Source organism: Physella acuta, unplaced genomic scaffold, assembly GCF_028476545.2.
Source record: "Physella acuta isolate Inbredline_101_S28 unplaced genomic scaffold, ASM2847654v3 ptg000084l, whole genome shotgun sequence".
NCBI lineage: Eukaryota > Metazoa > Mollusca > Gastropoda > Physidae > Physella > Physella acuta.
In genome coordinates this window covers 149544-177485 of record NW_026731604.1, presented here as the reverse complement: position 1 = coordinate 177485, position 27942 = coordinate 149544, and the positions used below count along the sequence as shown (strand labels likewise).

The 27942-nt window shown below is 35.4% G+C and overlaps 2 protein-coding genes across 2 annotated transcripts in view; one reads left to right on the top strand and one right to left on the bottom strand.

The window, feature by feature from the left end:
- Positions 1-683: 683 nt before the first annotated feature.
- On the top strand, positions 684-18603 carry LOC131958242 (uncharacterized). The gene is made up of 11 exons (XM_059323158.1): positions 684-745; positions 4776-4874; positions 5565-5763; positions 7613-7706; positions 8543-8593; positions 8718-8793; positions 9825-9931; positions 13264-13398; positions 15813-15911; positions 17978-18062; positions 18492-18603. Exons 2-11 carry the CDS (start codon positions 4819-4821, stop codon positions 18544-18546), a joined length of 957 nt encoding a protein of 318 aa, XP_059179141.1. The 5' UTR covers positions 684-745; positions 4776-4818; the 3' UTR covers positions 18547-18603.
- A 5028-nt stretch (positions 18604-23631) lies between these two features.
- LOC131958250 (uncharacterized) overlaps positions 23632-27942 on the bottom strand; it is a 31497-nt gene continuing 27186 nt past the window's right edge. Inside the window, exons 16-19 of the mRNA XM_059323170.1 lie at positions 25936-26070; positions 25335-25433; positions 25010-25094; positions 23632-23733 (exon numbers count right to left, since the gene is read on the bottom strand). Coding sequence (XP_059179153.1) covers positions 23670-23733; positions 25010-25094; positions 25335-25433; positions 25936-26070 — 383 coding nt within the window. The 3' untranslated portion in view covers positions 23632-23669. The remainder of the gene's footprint in view (positions 23734-25009; positions 25095-25334; positions 25434-25935; positions 26071-27942) is intronic.

Sequence of the window (27942 nt, the reverse complement as noted above, 5' to 3'; positions counted from 1 at the left end):
AAATACTCATTGTTTTCGATAAAATATTCATAGGTTATAGTAAAATACTCATAGCTCACGATAAAATACTCATAGCTCACGAAAAAAAATAATTATAGCTCACGATAAAATACTCATATAATACAATAAAATACTCATAGCTCAGGATAAAATACTCACAGCTCACGATAACACATCTCAACGTATGAAAGAATACCACAAAATAATGATATATTACTACCAACTCATAATAAAATACCACAAACTAATGACACATTACTACCAACTCATGATAAAATACCACAAATAAAATGATAAACTACCACTCATAATAAAAAATACCACAAACTAATGATGAACTACCACTCATGATAAAATATCACAAATGAAGTCTAAACTAAAAAAAGAAAACCTTCTCTTAAGATTAAAAAAAAATTCTCTTCAATTCAACAAACCCATTGCATATAGAAAAAACCCATAAAAGATGCTAAGTGTATAATATTTGTATTTATAATTTTTAACGATGCACCCAGTTCATTTAACTATTATAGCAACCTCTTGCTTATCTACATGACAGATAATTGCTTTAAAAAATATTTCAGCATCAGATAGAGGAAAATGCTGTCGTCGCAATCCTGAACACGAGCAAACCAGTCCTCTGCTCTGTCGTGTTCTGGAACATGATCGACCAAGAGTTTGAGAACTATTTTTTTGAAGTATCGACCGTCGTACCTATTGGATTGTTTGTAAACCATTATTCCTGGAGGTATTAACCCTTATCCAAGACTCCAACGTACTACATGGAGGAGCACTACATTTTATTATACCTTTAGTAGCTGTGAGGAGAGTGTTTTCGGGAGACATATATGTATGTATTGTATACCGTAATGAATACTGTGATACATATCCATTCCGGGGATAGTACCATGTTATCGTCTTCTTTAAAATGGGATCCGGACAAAAGGCCTCCATGGCCAAAAGGCCGACACGGACAAAAGGCCGACATGGACATAAGGTCGATAAGACATAAGGCCGACAGCCAAAAGGCAGATAGCCCAAAGGCCGACAGACCAAATGGCCGACAAACCATGTCGGCCATTTGCATGTCGGCCTTTTGTCCTACACCCCTTTAAAATGTAGCCTGGCACAGTTTAGTGATATAAACAAGCACAAAAGGTCCAATTCAAGGTAAACTATAATGTTCTTTCTTTACACATAAATTGATCTCCTACTCTTATCTAACTAATCTTCAGTCCAACTCAACTATCTCCTAACAATACTACTAACAATATCTAACGGCTTCCTAAACACGACTAACCTCTAACACTCTACTGATCAACTCCTGTCTAACGCTGTCTATAGAGTCCTTTCATATGACGTCACGTCCGTTCGTGATACCTACGTCCGCCGCCACGGTGGTGTACACCAGACGTAAACACAATCAGCTGTTCACCAGCGCTGGCCGCGTTCAATGTATGTAAAGAACCGACCCGCGGAAAAGGAAAAATACGTTAAAAAACTTGAACTCTTAGGAATTGAAGATCCTTATACTGTTATTGACAGTTTCGTAGATAATATAAATATGTGGCCAAAATTTCTAAATAAAAATACTGTTAGTAATACTGTCTGCGTTTAGAGTTTAAGTAGACCAATCTGATCAAATGCAGTTCTCGATACTTTGTTTCAGGTAAGGACAGTAAAATAATAAACTTCATTTTAATTATAAAAGATAACTATTAATAAAACAAATATGCTCGACCTTCACAAATACTAATAGTAAAAGACAAAGTCAAAAGTAATAATAAGAATAATAAGATCTAATAGTATGCCTAATAATAGTGTTTTAATATCTAGATCTAGAATCTAGCTCTAAACATGGCGTAAACAAAATTCGGACCACAGATCTAGATTCTGGATTTAGGGTGACTGGCTCCGCTGGGTAGACATAGAATCTAGAATCTACTTCTTTACTTAAATTTAATTACAAAATTTAGATCTACATTCGATTCAAAATACACCCATAATAAATCAAAAGTAGTCATAATAGGCCTAATAAAGCATTTAATTGTCTCTAAGATCTAAAATCTCGCTCTATAATCTAATCATTTTTTTAGCAAACGAAATTTTCTGAAATTGAAATAGATTGTATGACTAGACTTAGATCTAGAATCTGCTACTTAAATTAAATTGTAAAAACTTTATACAAGCATGTAGTTGATATTATTGTAGTAGAAGGCTTTAATAAATTACTAAGGCCTACCTACTTTGTTGTCTTTTTACAGCAATATGTAGGCCTATCTGATACTGGACTGAGTTTAATTAAATTCAAACTCATATCTAGTAATTGGTCTACTAAGTTTTTTGTAGCCTAGTAGTACAATCTAGATCATACCAGCCAACACCAAATAACCACATTATTATTATTTGGTTAATGATTAGGCTAATTTTTTTTAAATCCACTTTTTATAAAAGAAACAAATCAAGCTAGAAACATTATAAGTGAGATGGTTTAGAATAATAACAATGGACCCAGTCTACAATTGACACAATTGCAGGTCTACATGTGTTGTTGGCTGGTATGATCTAGATTCTACTACTAGGCTACATAAACTTAGTAGACTAATTACTAGATATGCATTTGAATTTAATTAAACTCAGTCCAGTATCAGTTAGATATTACTGTAAAAAGACTCAAAGGAGGTAGGCGTTAGTAATTTATTAAAGCCTTCTACTACAATAATATCAACTACATGCTTGTATAAACTTTTAAAAATTTAATTTAATTAGCAGATTCTAGATCTAAGTCTACTCATACAATCTATTTCAATTTCAGATAATTTCGTTTATATATATACTAGCTGCATCCCGTGCTCCGCCACGGTAAATCTTTTTTAAATGTACCAACTTGGGAACAGAACAAAACTAAGCACAACATAAACGAACGCAAAAAAAAAATAAAACGAAAAAACAAACACAACACTCATAACATAAACACAATTTAAAAGAAATCATAAAGGCATATTGCTCACAGTCTAGCCCGTAGCGCCAAATCGCGCCCTTTCCAGTGATTTGCACCCCCCTCAAACTTTCGATTTGCACCCATTTCCCCCCCCCCCCGCCCTAAAACTTTCGATTTCGACCCCCCCCTCGCAAATTTTTTCCAACCCACTTTGGCGCCCCCTAAGGTCGGCACCCGGGGACATATGCCCCCCCCCCCATCGCAACGCCTCTCCTATAAAACCCCTAGCTTGTCCGCAAACCCACAGAATAATAATTAGAAAACAGTATAAATAATAGGCAGTATTTAAAATATCTGTGTTTTACCTACAATATTTCACTTTATCCATTCACGCATTTTTTTTCCAGTACTTTAAATTTTAAAAATTTACAATTGAGTTTCATAACATTGCGCACCTAATGAACGTGATGACGCGCCTATAATAGTGCTGAATAGTTGATTAAAAATTATAAGTAATAAACAGTAGGGCCTACATTCAGTGAATAAAATAAATAAAAGATTGCCTTTTATCAATCCATGCTAATTATAATTTTCTACCAATAATTTCCTCTTACACATCCGAATAATTTGAATTCACATTTTGCTAATTATATTATTGCAACACTAATTCCTTCTATGACGAACGTATATTTGCATTCACATTTTTTATTAGCGTGAGTTTAATGTATTTTTAAATTACCTCCTTTGTCAAAATTAGAAAAGAGTTAAATTAATTTGATTTTTCTACCGTACTGTTATTATGTTATAAAAATGTATCCACTTTTTCTGGGAATATTAACGAAAACAATATTTGACATTGATCCTTTTAATATGTTTTAGCAATGTGCGTGTATTTAATATTCTCTTTACTTTATGCAAAATTGTACAAACAGTGGAAATTATAAAATAGCTCCATGCCGCTATATAAACAAACCCTACTCTAATACTTAAAATAAGACACTGCGGTGCACTGAAAAGCACAGCATGGTGCGTAGTTTACTTTTATAGTCCCAAAATCTATAGCGATGACGGACGGACGGAAGGAAGGAAGGAAGGAAGGACAGACACAGCCCGCTTATATTATATATATATATATATATATATATATATATATATATATATATATATATATATATATATATATATATATTCTATATCTCGCCTCCTTGACCTCTGACCTATTCATAAGAAATGGACGCACTAAATCTGTGGCCCAAAGTTTTTCTTTCAGACACTTCGGGGGGGGGGGGGGGGCAGAAACCATAGTCATGCCTAACAAATGGGTCGCTGTGGTCGGGTGGAAAAGTGATCGACTACTAACTTAGAAGTCCTGAGTTCGAATCTCGGTACTGGCGTGAGTCTGAAGGACTGATGGGTCCCTGATCTACGTTACAGAAGGTTAAGGCGGCTGGATGTGGTTATGGCCACACCATCCCTTCATACGCCGAGCTCTAGAACCATGTGAACTTTATTTCGTCCTGTGGATTGTCCGTTCTGAAAAAGGAACTTCACTAAGTTTTACACATTAGTTTAAATTAAGTTTATATTTCAACATTGCCTAGTCTTCCGTAAGCGAAAAGCAATTGAACTATTCTTAATAACGTACTTTAATTTTATTTTAATTACACAAAGTAATTGTTTTTCATTCAATCAATGTAATGCTATCTGTAAATCATATCCTACAAATTACTAACCATTGTTTTTATACTGCGGTCTGATTTAAAATATATATCATAATACAAGGAGGCTAAAAAAATTCCGTTGTTTGCTAACGCAATGTTTACTTTATGAATTTCAGTACGTACGCATACAACAACATCAGAAAACATCGGGTTGTTTTGATGGTTCAGGAAAAAGATAAATCTAATTTGATTTTTGACGAAACAACTATTTCAAAGTAAGAAAAACTATTGTACGGTATTTACAAAAATTAGAAAAAGTTATACGAGCTGTTAAGAAATGTTTTCCTTTTTCCGAAATTCGCAGGCAGTTTATGGGACGGAGTGGTCTAGCGGTAGAGAGCTGGACTGCTAACCCGTTAGTCTCGAGTTCGAATCCGGGTTCGTTAGTAGACCGTCCCTGAGTCCACCCAACTCTGATGGGTACCTAACTCATGTTAGGGATAGTAAAGGCGGCTGGGCATAGTGCTGACCACACTATCTCTTCATATGCCGAGGTCACAGAAACAAGTGAACTCTACTTCACTTGCCCCATAGACCGTAAGGTTTGAAAGGGAAACTTTACTTTACTTTTATACAAGACATTAAGATTTTTTTTTTGCCCTCGCAGTAAACTAGATCAGGGTTCTCCAAACTTTTCAGTCCGAGGGCTGCATTAACTATCAAATTTCAGTTCGGGGGCCAGTTTATTCCAGGTATGTCTTTCATTTTTCTGGGCAAGGCTCCTCAGCCATCAGCAACAAACGTTTTTTCCGTGGACAAAAAGATATCCGCGGGCCGGATGAGAGGACATCGCGGGCCGCATCCGTAGTTTGGAGACCCCTAGACTAGATCATTAAATAGAAAATTCTGTTTTCAAAACACTAAGGTTTTGGATACATAACAAACTAACAATTGTGTGTCGTCAGTGCAAGTTGGAGGGCGGTAGCAGATACAACCAGCTGGAGATTTGTTTACTTGAACATAACGCCAGGACTCCATGAGGCTTACACCACAGAAGGCGCGCCCTTCGGCTGCTACATTTACGGGACTGGAGATCGTATTGGTAATGTTTTCAAGGAAGCGTACGCTGCTAATGTTGGATTCATTGTCGCCACTATTTACGGGGTGAGCAGCTTTTGAACAGTAGGTACATGGCTAATGTTGGATATAAAGCCGTCTCTATTTATTGTGTAGTTATTTTAACAGTTGGATTCATTTATAGTGTGAGTAATTTATTGAACAGTAAGGACATTGCTTAATTTTGGATATATAGCTGTCTCTATTTATTGTGTAGTTTATAGAACAGTAGGAAGATAACTATGTTGGATTCATTTATAGTGTGAGTAATTTAGTGAACAGTAGGTACATAGCTTAATTTTGGATATATAGCCGTCTCTATTTATTGTGTAGTTTATAGAACAGTAGGAAGATAGCTATGTTGGATTCATTTATAGTGTGAGTAATTTAATGAACAGTAGGTACATAGCTTAATTTTGGATATATAGCCGTCTCTATTTATTGTGTAGTTTATAGAACAGTAGGAAGATAGCTATGTTGGATTCATTTATAATGTGAGTAATTTAGTGAACAGTAAGAACATAGCTTAATTTTTGGATATACAGCCGTCTCTATTTATTATGTACTTTATAGAACAGTAGGAAGATAGGCTGTTATTCATAATGACCACACCATATTTTATATGTCTTGGTCCCTCAGCAGGTTAAACGCAAGTCTACTTCACCTGTAATCTTGACCATCAATTCCGAATTCTATTCGCTTTTATTATATTCAAATAATTGATTAGTAAAACGATATTAAAGAGCTCATTCCTTAAATATGTATACACCTGTTGAAGCAGATTAAGCTAACGTGCTTAATACAAAAAAAAAACATTGTTGATTGAATGTATTTTCAAATAGATCACAAATTCCCTAGGCACATCCCCACCCCCACCCCTGGACTGAGGCTTACATACGGAGATGAAGCGAATAAAAAATCCTAATTAAAAACACAACGTTAATTACTTAAAGGATTAATGAAACAGTGAACATAACTTGTTTGTAAATTTACTTTACATAAAAGCTTGGCAAATTACTAGCAAAAGTAAGTTAATTGAAGATAGTTCGATTAACTGAAAACTGTCAAAATGCTCTTAGAAGCGTGTGTAAGTCTTGGTCTCTCTCCCTTAAAATTTGAACTCTCGTTAACCAGGGTGAGAGATACATTTTCGAACTAAAGTAACTGTTTTGAGCATGATTCCCATTGATAAAAAAACATGTCAGCTATTTGTTTCAGGGCCTCACTTCAAATTTTTGATGTACCAAGAGTGCTAATAATAGAAACTAATTAAGTATCGGTAGACCTAGGCTATTAATATTATATTAATATTGTAACTATATTTAGGACAACATGTTACGGATTCGAATAAATAATAACAAACTGTACATTTTTATTTATAATATCACAATTTAAAGCAGTGTTTATTTTGGCTTTAAAAATATAAGCTGGCAAGTACAAGAACGAGAAGTCAGTGACCTACTATCAAGCCCTATTTCAAATATGTAACTAATACAATATGTTATTCGCAATTACCAAGAGATGTGTTTATATAAGGATGTTTATATTTTAATATACATTTCTGAATTGTAAGCCCACATTTCATGGGAGGTACACTATTAAATTTTAAATTGATTTAAAGATATTGCAATTACACGGAAAGTCATAGAAATTTGATGTTAACAATATTGAAATTAATAGAAAGTTAACGTAAATACATTGAAATTATTAGAAAGACAATGTAACTGCATTGAAATTGATTGAAAGTTTATGAAGGTACATTAACATTAATTGAAAGTTAATATAATTATATTGAAATTAATTGAAAGTTTATGATGCTACATTGAAATTAATTTAAAGTTAAAATAACTACATTGAAATCAATTGAAAGTTAATGTACCAATGATGTTCCCCATAGAACGTGTCTGGTGTCTTGCCTGAAATGACAGCCGGGGATATGTTTGACAACGACAGGGACCAGCGAGTGGATGAAGAGGCGCCGAACGGAATAGGTTAGGACGACGTACATGGACACATTCATGCACACACGCACACACATACATACACAAGTACATACACACTAACGAGAACACACGCACACATACACACAAAAAAACGGAATAGGTTAGGACGACGTGATAGACACCATTTTTTTTACAGATAAACACATACACACAGGTGCAACTGAACACATACATACACACTAACGAGAATAAACACATACATACACATACATACATTTATATATATATATATATATATATATATATATATATATATAAATATATATATATATATATATATATATATATATATATATATATATATATATATATATATATATATATATACATATATATATATATATATATATATATATATATATATATATATATATATATATATATATATATATATATACATACATAAAAATATACATACATACATACATACATACATATATGTATATATATATATTTGCATATATATATATATATATATATATATATATATATATATATATATATATATATATATATATATATAACACATACACACAGGTGCAACTGAACACATACATACACACTAACGAGAATAAACACATACATACACATACATACATTTATATATATATATATATATATTATATATATATAAATATATATATATATATATATATATATATATATATATATATATATATATATACATACATAAAAATATACATACATACATACATACATATATGTATATATATATTTGCATATATATATATATATATATATATATATATATATATATATATATATATATATATATATATATATTATATTTAATGTGACAATAGATGATGATGGTGATGGCTTAATCGATGAGGACCTTGCATTTCCCAAGACGAGTAAGCGATTGCCTGCTGTGTGAAAGATCGTCATGTTTTCTCTTGATGACATTAACATTACAGTGTGAATCTATTTCAGTCTAAGTAAAGCGAACCCATGTTAATTGAGTAATTTCCATTCCAGATCATGGGAATTGGGGGCCCTGGAGCGAGTGGTTGTGTCCGGGAGTCTGTGGGATGGCCAGAAGACACAAAGTCAGGTAGTTCTTATCGTTAACATGCAGCATATCTCTAGTGGTCGGTGTGTGTATAAACAGTCTGGCTCTGCCAAAGTGTGTTCGTGCTTGGGAGATTTTCTTCCATCATAGGACGGCGGCGTGACCAGAGTTTCTTCCAGGCATCTCTTCGGGGGGGGGGGGGGAATGCCCACCGAAAAAATTCTACCGCCCCCCCCCCCCGAACGAAATGAAATTTACATAATTTATATAGAAAATGTATACTTTTAACAGTGTCTATCCCCCCCCCGAAGAAAGTCTACCGCCCCCCACCCCCCACCCCCGAAAATTTCAAGTGCCCCCCCCCCCCCCCCGAAGAAAAAAGTCTGGAAGAAACACTGGGTACGATGCTAGACTGCTATCTCAAACAGTGTTCCAGGCATCTCTTTGAGGGAGGGGGGGGGGGGGGGGGAGAAAGTCTACCTCCCCCCCCCCCCCCCCGGGAAGAAATGAAATGGAATTGATATAGAAAATGTATACTTTTAACAGTGCCCACTGTCTCTAGTTCGAATCCGAGTTCAAGTCAGTACAGCGACCTAGTCCTGGTACCTAGGGAAAGTAAAGGCAGCTGCGAATAGTGCTGATCACACTATCCCTTCATATGCCAAGACTACTGAAACAGATGAACTCAACTTCATCTGCACCGTGTGTTTCATGGGACGAACGCGAAAAGATAATGATATAAATTAGTAAAATTGTTTGTAAATAATAAATGAACATTGGTGTTATGCTTTAGACGATCACAAAAGACGTATAAACGTTAAAAGTCAACTGACAAGCATTTCTAGTGGACATTACATTATAATATATCGTTGTGTTTGCGTTTGTGTTTTGTTTCGTTTTGTTCCCAAGTTGGTACATGTAAGAAAGATACACCGTGGCGGAGCACGGGTATGCAGCTAGTTTAATTAAAGGCCAGGTTAAATTTCCATTTTTTTTAATGACGTATGGCATAGAGTCAAGTATTTATCCCGTAGATAATGTTTATTGTGAACACGTTTTTCTAATGGTTACAGAACCTGTAGCAACCCGCCCGCCTCGGGCTACGGGCTGCCGTGTAAAGGTGTCAGCACGTTTACGGGTGGGAATGATTCGTGTCACACGGGGCATATCTGTCCTGAAGGTGGGTGTCTCTGTGTGGGTGTGATTGGTGTCTTTGTGTGGGTGTGATTGGTGTCTTTGTGTGGGTGTGATTGGTGTCTTTGTGTGGGTGTGATTGGTGTCTTTGTGTGGGTGTGATTGGTGTCTTTGTGTGGGTGTGATTGGTGTCTTTGTGTGGGTGTGATTGGTGTCTTTGTGTGGGTGTGATTGGTGTCTTTGTGTGGGTGTGATTGGTGTCTTTGTGTGGGTGTATTTGTTTGGGTGTGATTGGTGTCTTTGTTTGGGTGTGATTGGTGTCTTTGTGTGGGTGTGATTGGTGTCTTTGTGTGGGTGTCTCTGTTTGGGTGTGATTGGTGTCTTTGTGTGGGTGTGATCGGTTTCTTTGTGTGTGTGTGATTGGTGTCTTTGTGTGGGTGTGATTGGTGTCTTTGTGTTGCGTGATTGGTGTCTTTGTGTGTGTGTGATTGGTGTCTTTGTGTGGGTGTGATTGGTGTCTTTGTGTGGGTGTGATCGGTTTCTTTGTGTGTGTGTGATTGGTGTCTTTGTGTGGGTGTGATTGGTGTCTTTGTGTGGGTGTGATTGGTGTGATTGGTGTCTTTGTGTGGGTGTCTTTGAGTGGGTGTAATTGGTGTCTTTGTGTGTGTGTGATTGGTGTCTTTGTGTGTGTGTGATTGGTGTCTTTGTGTGGGTGTGATTGGTGTCTTTGTGTGGGTGTGATTGGTGTCTTTGTGTGGGTGTGATTGGTGTGTTTGTGTGGGTGTGATTGGTGTCTTTGTGTGTGTGTGATTGGTGTCTTTGTGTGGGTGTGATTGGTGTCTTTGTGTGGGTGTGATTGGTGTCTTTGTGTGTGTGTGATTGGTGTCTTTGTGTGGGTGTGATTGGTGTCTTTGTGTGGGTGTGATTGGTGTCTTTTTGTGGGTGTGATTGGTGTCTTTGTGTGGGTGTGATTGGTGTCTTTGTGTGGGTGTGATTGGTGTCTTTGTGTGGGTGTGATTGGTGTCTTTGTGTGGGTGTGATTGGTGTCTTTGTGTGGGTGTGATTGGTGTCTTTGTGTGGGTGTGATTGGTGTCTTTGTGTGGGTGTGATTGGTGTCTTTGTGTGGGTGTGATTGGTGTCTTTGTGTGGGTGTGATCGGTGTCTTTGTGTGGGTGTCTTTGAGTGGGTGTAATTGGTGTCTTTGTGTGTGTGTGATTGGTGTCTTTGTGTGTGTGTGATTGGTGTCTTTGTGTGGGTGTGATTGGTGTCTTTGTGTGGGTGTGATTGGTGTGATCGGTGTCTTTGTGTGGGTGTGATTGGTGTCTTTGTGTGGGTGTGATTGGTGTCTTTGTGTGAGTGTGATTGGTGTCTTTGTGTGGGTGTGATTGGTGTCTTTGTGTGGGTGTGATTGGTGTCTTTGTGTGTGTGTGATTGGTGTCTTTGTGTGGGTGTGATTGGTGTCTTTGTGTGGGTGTGATTGGTGTCTTTGTGTGGGTGTGATTGGTGTGATTGGTGTCTTTGTGTGGGTGTAAGTGGTGTTTTTGTGTGGGTGTGATCGGTGTCTTTGTGTGGGTGTCTTTGAGTGGGTGTAATTGGTGTCTTTGTGTGGGTGTGATTGGTGTCTTTGTGTGGGTGTGATTGGTGTCTTTGTGTGGGTGTGAGTGGTGTTTTTGTGTGGGTGTGATCGGTGTCTTTGTGTGGGTGTCTTTGAGTGGGTGTAATTGGTGTCTTTGTGTGGGTGTGTTTGGTGTCTTTGTGTGGGTGTGATTGGTGTCTTTGTGTGGGTGTGATTGGTGTCTTTGTGTGGGTGTGATTGGTGTCTTTGTGTGGGTGTGATTGGTGTCTTTGTGTGGGTGTGATTGGTGTCTTTGTGTGGGTTGTTATTGGTGTCTTTGTGTGGGTGTCTTTGTAGGGGTGTGACTGGTGTCTTTGTGTGGGTGTGATTGGTGTCTTTGTGTGGGTGTGATCGGTGTCTTTGTGTGGGTGTAACTGGTGTCTTTGTGTGGGTGTGATTGGTGTTTTTGTGTGGGTGTGATTGGTGTCTTTGTGTGGGTGTCTTTGTATGGGTGTGATTGGAGTCTTTGTGTGGGTGTGATTGGTTTCTTTGTGTGGGTGTGATTGGTGTCTTTGTGTGGGTGTGATTGGTGTCTTTGTGTGGGTGTGATTGGTGTCTTTGTGTGGGTGTGATTGGTGTCTTTGTGTGTGTGTGATTGGTGTCTTTGTGTGGTGTGATTGGTGTCTTTGTGTGGGTGTGATTGGTGTCTTTGTGTGGGTGTGATTGGTGTCTTTGTGTGGGTGTGATTGGTGTCTTTGTGTAGGTGTGATTGGTGTCTTTGTGTGGGTGTGATTGGTGTCTTTGTGTGGGTGTGATTGTTGTCTTTTTTGTGGGTGTGATTGGTGACTTTGTGTGGTGTGATTGGTGTCTTTGTGTGGGTGTGATTGGTGTCTTTGTGTGGGTGTGATTGGTGTCTTTGTGTGGGTGTGATTGGTGTCTTTGTGTGGGTGTGATTGTTTCTTTATGTGGGTGTGATTGGTGTCTTTGTGTGGGTGTGATTGGTGTCTTTGTGTGGGTGTGATTGGTGTCTTTGTGTGGGTGTGATTGGTGTGTTTGTGTGGGTGTGATTGGTGTCTTTGTGTGGGTTTGATTGGTGTGTTTGTGTGGGTGTGATTGGTGTCTTTGTGTGGGTGTGATTGGTGTCTTTGTGTGGGTGTGATTGGTGTCTTTGTGTGGGTGTGATTGGTGTCTTTGTGTGGGTGTGATTGGTGTCTTTGTGTCGGTGTGATTGGTGTCTTTGTGTGGGTGTGATTGGTGTCTTTGTGTGGGTGTGATTGGTGTCTTTGTGTGGGTGTGATTGGTGTCTTTGTGTGGGTGTGATTGGTGTCTTTGTGTGGGTGTGATTGGTGTCTTTGTGTGTGTGTGATTGGTGTCTTTGTGTGTGTGTGATTGGTGTCTTTGTGTGGGTGTGATTGGTGTCTTTGTGTGGGTGTGATTGGTGTGATCGGTGTCTTTGTGTGGGTGTGATTGGTGTCTTTGTGTGGGTGTGATTGGTGTCTTTGTGTGGGTGTGATTGGTGTCTTTGTGTGGGTGTGATTGGTGTCTTTGTGTGGGTGTGATTGGTGTCTTTGTGTGGGTGTGATTGGTGTGATTGGTGGTCTTTGTGTGGGTGTGATTGGTGTCTTTGTGTGGGTGTGATTGGTGTCTTTGTGTGGGTGTGACTGGTGTCTTTGTGTGAGTGTTTTTGTGTGGGTATACATCTAGGTAACTAGGCGCTATTGCAAAAGTGCAGCTACTGAGATTATTATAGTTAAGATGTATAAAATGGAGACCATAGGCTCTATTTACCAGCCCACTTTATCCAATGAACTCCCCTCTCCCAGATTGTGGAACTGGTACCTACCTGGTGGACTGTGTCGGTGACTGCTCCAACTGTGAGAATGATTGTAACAAGTTCAACGGCTCCTGTGACAGGTGTAGGCTGGGATGGATGGATCCGTTACATGCCTGTAATACTGGTAACCATGGCAACTTTGGGTCACGTGGTCAGGGTATCTGTGGTTGACTGAACAAAAAATGTGATGCGACAGAGCTAGCGATAAACACGAACATTTTCATATAGATATTGTGGTTAGGTTAGTTTATGTTGGGTCAGGTCTAGTCAGAGTAGATATAGTTAGGTTAGGTTTAGGGAGTTGGTGGTGGCTTTTTTTAGGTTTAGCTGGGCTAGGTTAGGTTTAAATTAACGGTGGTCAGAATAGCTTTAGTCAGGTTACAATATATATATATATATATATATATATATATATATATATATATATATATATATATATATATATATATATATATAGTATATATATGTGTGTGTGTATATATATATATATATATATATATATATATATATATATATATATATATATATATATATATATATATATATATAGATATATATAGATAGATAGATAGATAGATACAAAATTATACACTTACACATAAACATATATATATATATATATATAACGTATATATATATATATATATATATATGTTACGGTCAAAGCCCGAAGTGCGGCCAAAGCGCGGATTGGCCGGCTCTCTTGGCCAAAGCCCGAAGAACTTAGCACTAAGATCGTATTTTGTACATTGCCGGCCAATGCGCGCACTGGCCGGGATGTCCTGGCAAATGTTCTATCTAGACTATGTTGTGATCGCATTTTCATTATTCTGGGTGCGTTTTCATTGCGAGTAACGTAATGTTTAGCTCTTGTTTGTATAGCATTCTATATGCAAGGCGACATGGATCAAAAGGGCCGTCAGACCATAGCAGATGGCTGTCAAAAGAAAAAAAATGTAAATCCATGTAAGTTTCGATATATGGGCTCTCGATAAAATAGTTACTGAGGAAGATCTTGAGAATATTGAACAAGAAAATGGAGGTTACCATAAATGCAACGACATCCTCAGCTAACACATCTACTGCCGTGGCGGAAGGCCCAGACCAGTTGCGTGACAATACGGAGGAAATATTACCTGCATATTGTGTCACAATAAACAAGACATCATGGACAACAGGTCAGCAGCTCATACTAGCTTGCAAACTCAAGGTGCTAAGATGCCTTAAAAACATCAAATACAAAATTTAAACAAGATGAAGTGGAAGACAATGTACGCATCCGTATACCAGATGTTGACAGAGGTCGCGGTGATCCCCGAAGCCTCATTGCAGTTGTCATGTGCGTCGAGGGCGCTTTCTACTATTTAGGAACGGAACATGGTAGGAACGGAACATGGTGTTCTAAACCAACTGTATGCTAGAAGTGAGTTTTCAATTCTTCACGAAAAACTGCTCTTATTATCGTCAGTTGGAACTGAGGAAAAATCACTACGAACCATCGCATCTTCAAAATCATTGACCGGCGGCCAAGGCTACACTCGCTGCAATTGCACAACCAAGTGCACAAAAAATCGCTGCAACTGTAAAAATAACAAGCTATTATGTAATTCTAAATGCCATAAAAGTTCAACTTGTTGTAACAAGTGATAATATTGATTTATTGAGACTATAGTACGATAAATATTTGAATGCTTCTGTCATTTACTTCAATAATCATGATCCTTACTGTATAAAAAAAAAACCAAATCTGCTCATGACCTTTTAATTCAGACTTTGGCCGGTCCACCATGGCCAGTCCGCGGATTGGCTGGCCAAAGGCCGATATCAGCAAACTTTCGGACTTTGAACGGTCAATGGGAGGCAATGTTGGCCAATGCGCGGCTTTGACCGTAACACACACACACACACATATATATATATATATATATATATATATATATATATATATATATATATATATATATATATATATATATATATATATGTATATGTATATATATATGTATGTATATATATATATATATATATATATATATATATATATATATATTTATATATATATATATACAGACTGTATATATATATACAAATTATACACTTACACATAAACATACATGTATATATATATATATATATATATATATATATATATATATATATATATATATGTATATATATAACACTATATATATATATATATATATATATATATATATATATATATATATATATATATATATATATATATATATATATATATATATATATATATATATATATATATATATATATATATATACAAATTATACAGTTACACATAAACATGTATATATATATATATATATATATATATATATATATATATATATATATATATATATATATATATATATATATATATATATACACACACAAATTATACTCTTACACATAAACATATATATATATATATATATATATATATATATATATATATATATACATATATATATATATATATATATATATATATATATATATATATATATATATATACAGAGTGTCCAGAAATGACGTTCGGGTTCCACTGCACAGGATCTTGCAGTGATAAATGCAGCAACCACGACTGTCTAGACCGTATACAAGGAACTTGTCCAGGTAAAAACAGTTGATTCAATAACTGGTTGTTCCACATGCGTTTGGTATACCAACCAGGTCAACACCAGTTGATTCAGTAACTGGTTGTTGTATAGAGTTATGGTTGGTATACCAACCCCACTTAAGTGTGATTACAACACCGAGGCTGATTAGAAAACTCTAAATGAATGTTACCTATTTTATAGGTTCAGGAAAAAAATTCACAGTCCAAGAACTTCTTTTTAAAAAAAATATTTTTAGTGTGGTTGGGGTTAAAATTGTGCTGTTTTTCTACTTAATATTTAGTTGTATAGGGTGATTTTCTACTTAACTATTAAATTTCGGTATAGATCTACATATTTTATGGTTTTTTAAAAGTAACTTTTAAATTATATTCATAGGTTGATTTCTACTTAACGTTTAAATGTTGATGTCTATAATCATTTTCTACTTAACTTTTACATTTATATATACATATTTTATGTTTTCTATTTAACGTTTACAATTTGATTTCTAGAATGATTTTCTACTTAACTTTTAAATGTATACATACATATTAATTTTGTGTTTTTCTACTTTACTTTTAAATTTAAATGTATAGGTTAATTTCCATTTAACGTCAAAATTTGGATGTATATATTTTATAGTTTTCTATTTAACTATTAAATGTTGACATGTTGATATACATATTTTATATTTCTGTACTTGATTTATTTCAGTTGTGGGAAAGCCTAAGGATTTCACATTATTACTGCTGATCTTTTTGTTTATTTCAGTTGTGGGAAAGGCTAAGGATTTCACATTATTACTGCTGATCTTTTTGTTTATTTCAGTTGTTGGAAAGGCTAAGGATTTCACATTATTACTGCTGATCTTTTTGTTTATTTCAGTTGTGGGAAAGGCTAAGGATTTCACATTATTACTGCGGATCTTTTTGTTTATTTCAGTTCTGGGAAAGGCTAAGGATTTCACATTATTACTGCGGATCTTTTTGTTTATTTCAGTTGTGGGAAAGGCTAAGGATTTCACATTATTACTGCTGATCCTTTTGTTTATTTCTGTTGTGGGAAAGGCTAAGGATTTCACATTATTACTGCTGATCTTTTCGTTTATTTCAGTTGTGGGAAAGGCTAAGGATTTCACATTATTACTGCTGATCTTTTCGTTTATTTCAGTTGTGGGAAAGGCTAAGGATTTCACATTATTACTGCTGATCTTTTCGTTTATTTCAGTTGTGGAAAAGGCTAAGGATTTCACATTATTACTGCTGATCTTTTTAATTATTTCAGTTGTTGGAAAGGCTAAGGATTTCACATTATTACTGCTGATCTTTTTAATTATTTCAGTTGTGGGAAAGGCTAAGGATTTCACATTATTACTGCTGATCTTTTTAATTATTTCAGTTGTTGGAAAGGCTAAGGATTTCACATTATTACTGCTGATCTTTTTAATTATTTCAGTTGTGGGAACGGCTAAGGATTTCACATTATTACTGCGGATCTTTTTGTTTATTTCAGTTGTGGGAAAGGCTAAGGATTTCACATTATTACTGCTGATCTTTTTGTTAATTTCAGTTGTGGGAAAGGCTAAGGATTTCACATTATTACTGCTGATCTTTTTGTTTATTTCAGTTGTGGGAAAGGCTAAGGATTTCACATTATTACTGCTGATCTTTTTAATTATTTCAGTTGTTGGAAAGGCTAAGGATTTCACATTATTACTGCTGATCTTTTTAATTATTTCAGTTGTGGGAAAGGCTAAGGATTTCACATTATTACTGCTGATCTTTTTAATTATTTCAGTTGTGGGAAAGGCTAAGGATTTCACATTATTACTGCTGATCTTTTTAATTATTTCAGTTGTGGGAACGGCTAAGGATTTCACATTATTACTGCGGATCTTTTTGTTTATTTCAGTTGTGGGAAAGGCTAAGGATTTCACATTATTACTGCTGATCTTTTTGTTAATTTCAGTTGTGGGAAAGGCTAAGGATTTCACATTATTACTGCTGATCTTTTTGTTTATTTCAGTTGTGGGAAAGGCTAAGGATTTCACATTATTACTGCGGATCTTTTCGTTTATTTCAGTTGTTGGACAGACCAGAGATTTCATGTTGTTACTGCCGATCTTGTTATTCTGCCCTATTTGTTTCTTGCCGTGTATATTTCGCAGGTAAAGGAGAATGTACACATAAATAAAAAAAATAAAAATAAAAACATTATTTATATTTGTAAATTAGAACTGTTGAAATCCCATATTTTTTAGAGAATTATGTTGTTGGTGGTTTTATTAAAAGACTCTCGAAGTCAAATATTACGAAAGGCAAAGCATTTAAGTGAAACAGGGAAAGCCATTGGTATTAAACTCGGTACGGCGTGGTCGGACAATAGAGCTTACGCCTGCTAACACGAAAGTTTCAAGTTCAATTCATGAGCTTGACCCTAGGTCCAACTAGCTAACCAGGCTATCATTTATATGCCGAGGTCACACGTCAGGTGAACTCTACTTCATCTGCCCCATTTATACCAGTTTCGAAATTTTTTTTTTTAATAAAACGTATTTAATTTTCTGTAAGGTGTTTTATTTTATTTTCTTCTGTAGAAAAGTTCAAATGTTACCAGAATCTGAAGTTCAAGATCTTACACTGCCGTTCTAGCCTGCCCAAAACTATGAAGCCACGACTACAGATATAAACTTTAATGTGGTGTTTTCTTGTCAACTAAATTTTACTTATTTTTTTTTTAACTAATGGAATCTTATTTGTCATTTGACTAGCACTTTGTATTCTGTGTACATTAAACAAATATTAAAGTTAAAAAAAAAAGACGAAAGTATTATTTTTTTATTAACGCTGATCAAGGCCACTAATAAACTAGCATACACCTACGCGCGCACACAGATATATGCATGAATACTTGCATACATGCATACACCCAAAGATATATATATATATATATATATATATATATATATATATATATATATATATATATATATATATATATGTATATATATAAATACGTACATACATACATACATACATACATACATACATACATACATACATACACACACACACATACATACATACATACATACATACATACATACATACATACATACACACAATCCTGAACCTATTGCAAACAGAGTTTGGACAACAGGAAATGAGAACTGATATAACACAACATACCGAACAATATAGACGACAATAGAAAATGAGAACTGATATAACACAACATACAGAACAATATAGACGACAATAGGAAATGAGAACTGATATAACACAACAACATACCGAACAATATAGACGACAATAGAAAATGAGAACTGATATAACACAACAACATACCGAACAATATAGACGACAATAGGAAAAGAGAACTGATATAACACAACAACATACCGAACAATATAGACGACAATAGGAAATGAGAACTGATATAACACAACATACAGAACAATATAGACGACAATAGGAAATGAGAACTGATATAACACAACATACCGAACAATATAGACGACAATAGGAAATGAGAACTGATATAACACAACATACAGAACAATATAGACGACAATAGGAAAAGAGAACTGATATAACACAACATACCGAACAATATAGACGACAATAGGAAATGAGAACTGATATAACACAACATACAGAACAATATAGACGATATACAACAACATACAGAATGATATGGACGACCAAGCATTGGTCTTGTAGAAACCAGCTTAAACTAGCGTACACGGCAATCAACTCTGTGAATCTTCACAATGGTATCTCTTTGGACAGGTGCAGAGGCGTAACTAGCCGGGCGCCGACCCTAACGGTGGGGGTGGGGGGTGTGGGGGGCACCGAGGATAAAATAAATCCCAGTAGACAGGGATATTAAAGCCCGTAATTTGGCTAGATTGGGCATACCCTGAGACGAAAATATTGCGAGGAAAGTGCTAGACAGAGTTAGGACAAGATTTCGGAAAAATATCGATGTTTTAAGAAAATTCAACAGCATATTTGAGGGGGGGTGGGGTTGTAGGGTGAGGTGTGACATCATTTTAGGGGGGGGTCTGGCTTTTTGAGACGACGTGTGACGGAGGGGAGGAGGGAGGTAAACATTGACAAAAAAAAAGCGTGCCGTCATTTATGGATGGCCCCTTACTACCTAATTCCGCCAATGTTAGACTTTCTAACATTCTTGTTTGGATTTTTTAGCAGCCCAGTCGCTTCATTTCGGCGACTACTTTATCCTAAACTTCCCACCATTCCGGGCTGGCCGATATATTTTTCACGCGATAAAAATGGTGCACCATCCTTTTAAAGTGACGTTTAGAACCGCTAACTACACCAATGGGAGCATGGAAAGGGAGGTCATGCTACGAAGGATGAAAGTCTAAACTGTCACTTTTGACGGAATAGTACAGTGAGCTTTTTTTTAAAATTTGAATCAATTTTACTTTAGTGATAAAATTCTGAAACAGGATAAGGGTAAGGGTGGGGGTAAGGATTTGGGTAAAGGTAAAGGTCAGGGTAAAGGTGAGAGTGAGGTTGAGGTTGAGGTTGAAGGTGAGGTTGAGGTTGAGGTTGAAGGTGAGGTTGAGGTTAAAGGTGAGGTTGAGGTTTAAGGTGAGATTGAGGTTGAGGTTGAGGTTGAGGTTGAAGGTTAGGTTGAGGTTGAAGGTGAGGTTGAGGTTGAGGTTGATGTTGAAGGTGAGGCTAAGGTTGAAGATGAGGTTGAGGGTGATGTTAAGGGTGAGGGGTGAGGGAAAGTTAAAGGTTAAGGTTACTGATAAGGGTAAGGGAAATGATTAAAACATAGGTTAAGTTTAATGCTTAGTTTAAGGTTAAAAATTAAAAAAAGCATTGTCTGTCTACCAACTGTTGTATTTTTCCATCGCGGCGAATTCTCTAAAACTTTATTCCTCATTTTAACCAGAAAAAAAAATATTTAGTTAACCCCAAACTATTAAGAGTGTATAACATGCAACAAACCGTAAAATATAATAACAAACTCATTTAAAAAGATCGAAATAAGTAACAGAGTGACACACTACCAAACAACTTTTGGATTAATAAAAATGTTTTTTTTTTGGTTTTGATTTAGTTACTTTAAAAGAGAATACAACACATCTTAATACAAATTTAACGTGCGAGATTTAAAAGAAACTAAAACAAAATCTGCTTACACGTCATCAGGCCCCCGATGGCTAAGACAGTGACATACACATACGTAGCCAGAAGTCAAGGAAATAACAAGTTTCTTCTGCGTGTGCAGCTAACTCAGTCGACTCCGAGACTTTTATTCTTTGTCCTCAGCATATGGCGTGGATAGTGTGGTCAAAGCCATGCTCGGTCGAAATCTTTATTTTAAACGATAAAACAGGTGGAGTAGAGTTGGGTAGGTGTATAGTTCACATGTGACGTCTGCATATGAAGAGATAGTGTTGTCAGACCCTTGCTCAGCCTACATAGGTGTTATTACAAGACAAAAACGTCTGAGGTGTGACGTCTTTTTTAATGTGCGGACTGGTTTTTTTTAGGATAAGTGACAGACGTGATGTTTTTTTATGGATGACCCACGAAACCCAGTTATCCAAGGGATGACGGGTAGACTAGTATATATATATATATATATATATATATATATATATATATATATATATATATATATATATATATATATATATATATATATATATATATCCTAATTTATAAAAGGCCATGTGCGCTCTTCTCTCTCTCTCTCTCTCTCTCTGTCTGTCCGCAAAATATTTTCGCCGGACATCACGTCAGAAACGGCAGCGATATATGCAGAACTTTATACGGACTTTTGTTGAAAATAATATGTTAGATGTTTTAAATGTATAACCACAATTTTAGTTAAAGAAGAAAAATAAAAATTAAAGGCGTATTCGAATGTAGAGAAACAGTATTATTTATGCAACCGGAAAAGCATTAATATATGTGAAAAAGAACGCATAAAACTGTGACGTCACTATTGCTTATACATTAACTAATGACGTCATCTGCCGTGTTTAGAATGAAAAGAAATGAACTATTTCATTCAAATTTGATTTAGATCTACGTACACTATGAAATGTATACAATACAATTTTTCCGGCCTAAACTCATAAAATTTATTTTATGTATTTGGATTCTAGATCTAGAGATTCTAGATCTAGACTAAATCTAAATCTAAATCTACGCAATAACTAGATCTAGACGTAGACGCTAAGATCTAGATTTAGACTCTAACTTCTCTAAAATCAATTCCAAAAATAAATTTCTATATTAGGACTAAACTATTTCAAGACTTATTTATTTTATACAAAATCTCTGTTTGGAACTGGCTAATTTGGGATAAAAAAATTAATTTGAAAAAATAGGCATATTCGCGTAAGTTAAGATTTTAAAATACGTGTTTCATTCTCCGTACAATATAAGGTGCCTAAATAGCGGAGATGTTAGTGTACATTAAACCACGCAGGTGGTGCGGGTTCGAGACACACCAAGTCAACATGGTTAATGTATTTTTTTTTATTATGCTCGGGCTAAACTTAAAAAAAAAATTCTTTTAGGAATCTAGATCTAGATCTAGATTGTCGGGTGTCCGATAGGGCACTTCCCGGCGCCGCAGGCGCTTCAAATTTGGCAGGACCTTGCCTTGGGGCGACAGAACACGGAGGCCGGTTGGCCTAAAAGTCTACGATAAGGGGGTCAAAACTGACATCGACTGACCGGTACCTTATATGAGCTATAATTTTAAAAAAAATGTCCACGGAGGAACCTCTTCATAGCTCTTGAGGTCGTAGACCGACCCTCGGGCGAATTAATTAAGCATTCAAATTCTCAATGTTTTCGAAAGCCTAAGCGAAGCTGGGCAGCATGCCTAGTATATATATAAAACCGGTTGATTTCTTAACATTATCATATTATATTTTATTAAACTACGTTTTATTGTTTGTATACACTTTTCTTTTTTTTTAAACCACGCATAAAAGAAACTAGGGTGACATTTTGTGGGGCCGGAAATGATATAGGCATTTCGAATAATTCCAATGGAGAAAAGAGCAATTTTCACATACGAGCAAAGTTACGGAACAAATCAAACGCGTATCTCTAAGGTTAGGTTAGTATTGGCTGAAATTATGGCCAATTTTGTGTGTGTTGAAAAACCTAATAGCAGCTAGCCAGAATGCGTGGTACACACATTAAAAAACAAGTACCGCATCACACAAGAAAGAGTAAGTTGTGAGGAAGTTTAACATAGTTGTAAGACGAAGACAGTTGTGTGTATATTACAGATGTCGCCAGTCAAGTTCGGTACTCACCTAAAGATGCTCTGTCTATATTTAGAGGGATATCCCTGAATGAACCGACTATTACGCCTACTGGACTATCGGCAGTGAGTAATAAGCCTCCTATACAAATTATATATATATGTATATATATATATATATATATATATATATATATATATATATATATATATATATATATATATATATATATATATACATATATATATATATGTAGTATATATCGCCATTGTGATCAATATTGTGTTAATGTTAGTACGAAAATTGATGATTACAAAACTCAATATTGATTATTGATTATTTTCAAAGAAATCTTTTTTACTATTAAATGTAATTGGAAGAACTCATACAAATAAATCACCAAGACAATATTTTAATTATTGAAGTTTATTATTTTTAAATTTAGAAAATATTGGACATAGTCAGATTTAAGATCACAGCCAGATAAATTTTATCACTTCAAAGCAATTGTAACGTCAGATCCAGCGCAGGATTTTCTGACTCTGAGACCACAACCTTTTTCCTGCAATAAAACATTTTAGTTAAAACTTATTATTGAATTAATTACCAATTGCATAAAGAGCAACACATATTTAATTAGATTAATTAAATGAAGGAAATACAACTGTTTTCTAAAACTTGACTTCTTACAAAAGGACTGTAACCAAATAATGTGAATCGACGTTAAATTAAATAGTTCGTATATCATGTAATGACTGATTTAAAATATATTTTTAACCTGAGCGATTTTATCCTGAGTTGGTAAACAAATCTCTGTTTTTGTATATAGTTTGTCTAAAATAATTTGCCGTGTGACTGTTATAACCGTCATTGTTGTTTCATGTTTTTTTTAGCCCGGTACAAGAAACCAAAGACCACAGAGGACTGAACAACACAGATGTGGTTTTATTCATGCTGTCGCATCATCATCTTCATCATCATCATCATCATCATCATCATCGTCATCATCATCATCATCATCATCATCATCATCATCATCATCATCATCATCATCATCATCAACTTTATCATCATCATCATCATCGTCATCATCTACATCGTCATCATCATCATCATCATCATCATCATCATCATCATCATCATTATCATCATCATCATCATCATCATCGTCATCATCATCATCATCATCATCATCATCGTCATCATCATCATCATCATCATCATCATCATCATCATCAACTTTATCATCATCATCATCATCATCATCATCTACATCGTCATCATCATCATCATCATCATCATCATCATCATCATCATCGTCATCATCATTATCATCATCACCTACATCATCATCATCATCATCTTCATCATCATCATCATCATCATCGTCATCATCATCATCATCATCATCATCATCTACATCATCATCGTCATCATCTTCATCATCATCATCATCATCATCACATAGGGCAGATACAGAAAGCCCTCTCCACTCTCTGACTATAGTCTTGGCTGTCCCCAAGATAATCCGTCTCTTGTCAGATTTGTTCTGCTGTGCGCTTCTTTGTCGTCATTGGCCTTCCCAGTTGTTTTTTTTTCTTGAGTTGTCCAGGTTCGTATATCTTCTGTGATATCTTCATTCTGTTCTCATCTCTAATACTTGACCAATCCTGCGTCATTTTCGTTTTTCATTTGCGTCTGAAGCTTTCATTTCTATGTCCCCTGCTGCAGATGGCGTTGTGCCAGTGAACGCCATTTAGTTTAGAAAGAATCCAATGATCGGTTGATAGTTAGCTATCAAGACCTATGACAACATTACATGGCAGGTTAATGTTTACCTGCGGCATATACACGGCAGGAAGCAAACAGGCAACAGCAACACGAGTGGGAATAGAAAAAGCAGGTCCTGGGACTTTGCAAGCACTGAAACGTCATCAAAAAGTTTTTTTAATGGATTAGTAAAAAAACAACGTTATTCTACAAATAAAATGAAACAAAAAAAATACGCTTACAAACATAACACTTTATCAATGAGAAACAAAAATGGTTTGGTTACATGAACACTTTTAAAATTATATTTCACTTCTTGATTCATTTTTTACAAGTTAAGGCTAAGGTATTACCGTTAGAATTGATCAAAAGCATCTTTATAATACAACTCACCTGGACAAGTGCCACGGACTTTATCTAAACAGTCGTGTTTGTTGCATTTCAAGCTGCAGGACTGTGTACAGTGAAACCCGAAGGTCATTTCCGGACATTCTGTTTATATATATATATATATATATATATATATATATATATATATATATATATATATATATATATATATGTGTGTGTGTGTGCATGTATGTATATAGTCCAGGAGATTACCCCCGTCAATTATCACCACCCCCCTCCGGACATTCCCCCCCTGTCATCACCCCAGAGCAATTACCCCCTGTTAATTACCTCCCATGGGATTTACCTCCCCCCCCCCCCCCAAGATAGAATCCTGACTCTAACTCCACCGATATAGGCCTACCTACATATTACTTCAATCCTAAAAGACCAAAACGTAAGCATTCACCTTAACCTTCACATTAACCCTAGCCCTAACCCTGAACCAAGCTGTAGCTGTACCTAAAGCTATGGGAGGGGGTCATGTCCAACTGGTCATTAATAAACGAAAACGACGGAACAATTCGTCATACTCATAAGCCAACCAAAATTGAAAATATTTACCATCCATCCTCCTATCCTTAACGTTTTCCCTCGTATTTACCTGTAGTACAAGCATGTACTGGATCCTTCCATCCTAACTTACACCTGTCACAGGAGCCGTTAAACTTGTTACAATCATTCTCACAGTTGGAGCAGTCACCGACACAGTCCATGAGGTAACTACCCACTTGACAGTCTGTTTCGTCAGAACATAGAAAATATGACTAGTCAACTACTAGAATAGCATCGCACGAAATATATATATATATATATATATATATATATATATATATATATATATATATATATATATATATATATATATATATATATATATATATATATATATCTAATATATAAAGCTCAGTTCTGTATGTAAAAATGCATATGTTTGTCGTTGGTCTTGGATGGATTTAAGTGTTAGACAATTATCGTGCGCTTTTGTCTAAATTTATGAGTTAAAAATTACCATTGAAAGTGTTGGGAAATAATTTTCATTTTTCAAATTATAATAATAATTGTCGGCATGTTCATTAAACACAAGTTTTAAAAAAAATATCATCTTCTACAAAAATTCTAATTATGTCTTTATTTAGTCCTATAGCACTTACTTCCCTTTGATAAATTAGGAAAACACAATTACTTCCCTTTATAAAACCATTGCATTTAGTGGAAAAGAATTTACTTTGTATTACTTTGTTTTGGTGTTGGGAAAAAAAAATAATTACATAATTAGCGGGGATTGATCAAGTGCAAATGTTGTAGGTATTTTACGGATAAGCTTGGAGTATTAAAATTGTTCATTAAATTGAAAAAGGCGCGTTCGTTTACGTGAGTGCAAAAGACTACGAATAAGTTGGTGTACTATAGTCGTTCATTAAGCTAAAACAGGTGATTCCGCCCCGGGCGTTTATGTTCGCGTTAGTGTTTTCTTTGTGTTTAGGTGGGTTTGCGTTAGTGGTTGCGTTTTGATTTGGTTCGTTTTTGTTCTTTCTTTTTTCGTTTTTGTTTGTGTTTTTTTTGTTTGGGTTTGTATTTGTGTTTTTGGTTGATTTTGCGTTTGGATTTGGTTTGTTTTCGTTTGCTTTTTCGTTGTTTTTTTTTTGTTGTTGGTATTGGTGTTTGTGGTTGGGTTTGTTGTTAGGTTTTTGTTTTCGTTTGCTTTTTTGTTTGTTTTTTCTTTGTGTTTGTATTGGTGTTTGTGGTTGTGGTTGGGTTTGTTGTTAGGTTTTTGTTTTCGTTTGTATTTGTAATTGTGTTAGCGTTATGTTTGCGTTTTGTTGTTTTGGTTGGTTGTGGTTTGGGTGGGCAATGCCGGGTTTATGATGATTACTAAACACACAGGTAATGGTCTTTAACAGAAAGGTTTTTCACAGAAGCCAGAGCCTGGCCTGGCGGGGACGGCTAGTATCTAATATATAAAGCTCAATTCTGTATGTAAAAATAAATATGTTTGTCGTTGACATACTTCCATGGATTAAAGTGTTAGACTATTACCGTGCGCATTTGTCTAAATTTATGAGTTAAAAAATTACTATTGAAAGTGTTGGGAAATAATTTTCATTTTTCAAACTGATAGTAATAATTGTCGGCATGTTCATTAAACACAATTTTTAAAAAATAACAAAAATTCTAATTATGTCTGAAAATTATTTATATTTAGTCATTTGGCACTTACTTCCCTTTGATAAATTAGTAAAACACAATTACTTCCCTTTATAAAACATTGCATTAGTGGAAAAGAATTTACTTTTTATTACTTTGTTTTGGTGTTGGGAAAAAAATAATTACATAATTAGCGGGGATTGATCAAGTGCAAATGTTGTAGGTATTTTACGGTTAAGCTTGGAGTATTATAATTGTTCATTAAATTGAAACAGGCGCGTCCGCCGGCGCCCGACCAGGGTTCAATTTGGCGCTCTGGGCTATCCTATGGTGCATAATTTCGCTTTAAACAGTGCGATAGAGTATGGATAAGAAAGGTTACTATAGTCTTTAAGTGAATCGAATCCGGGCGTCCTCTGGTGCACAGACAGGGTGCTATTTGGGGCCCCGGGCCTCCCGTGTT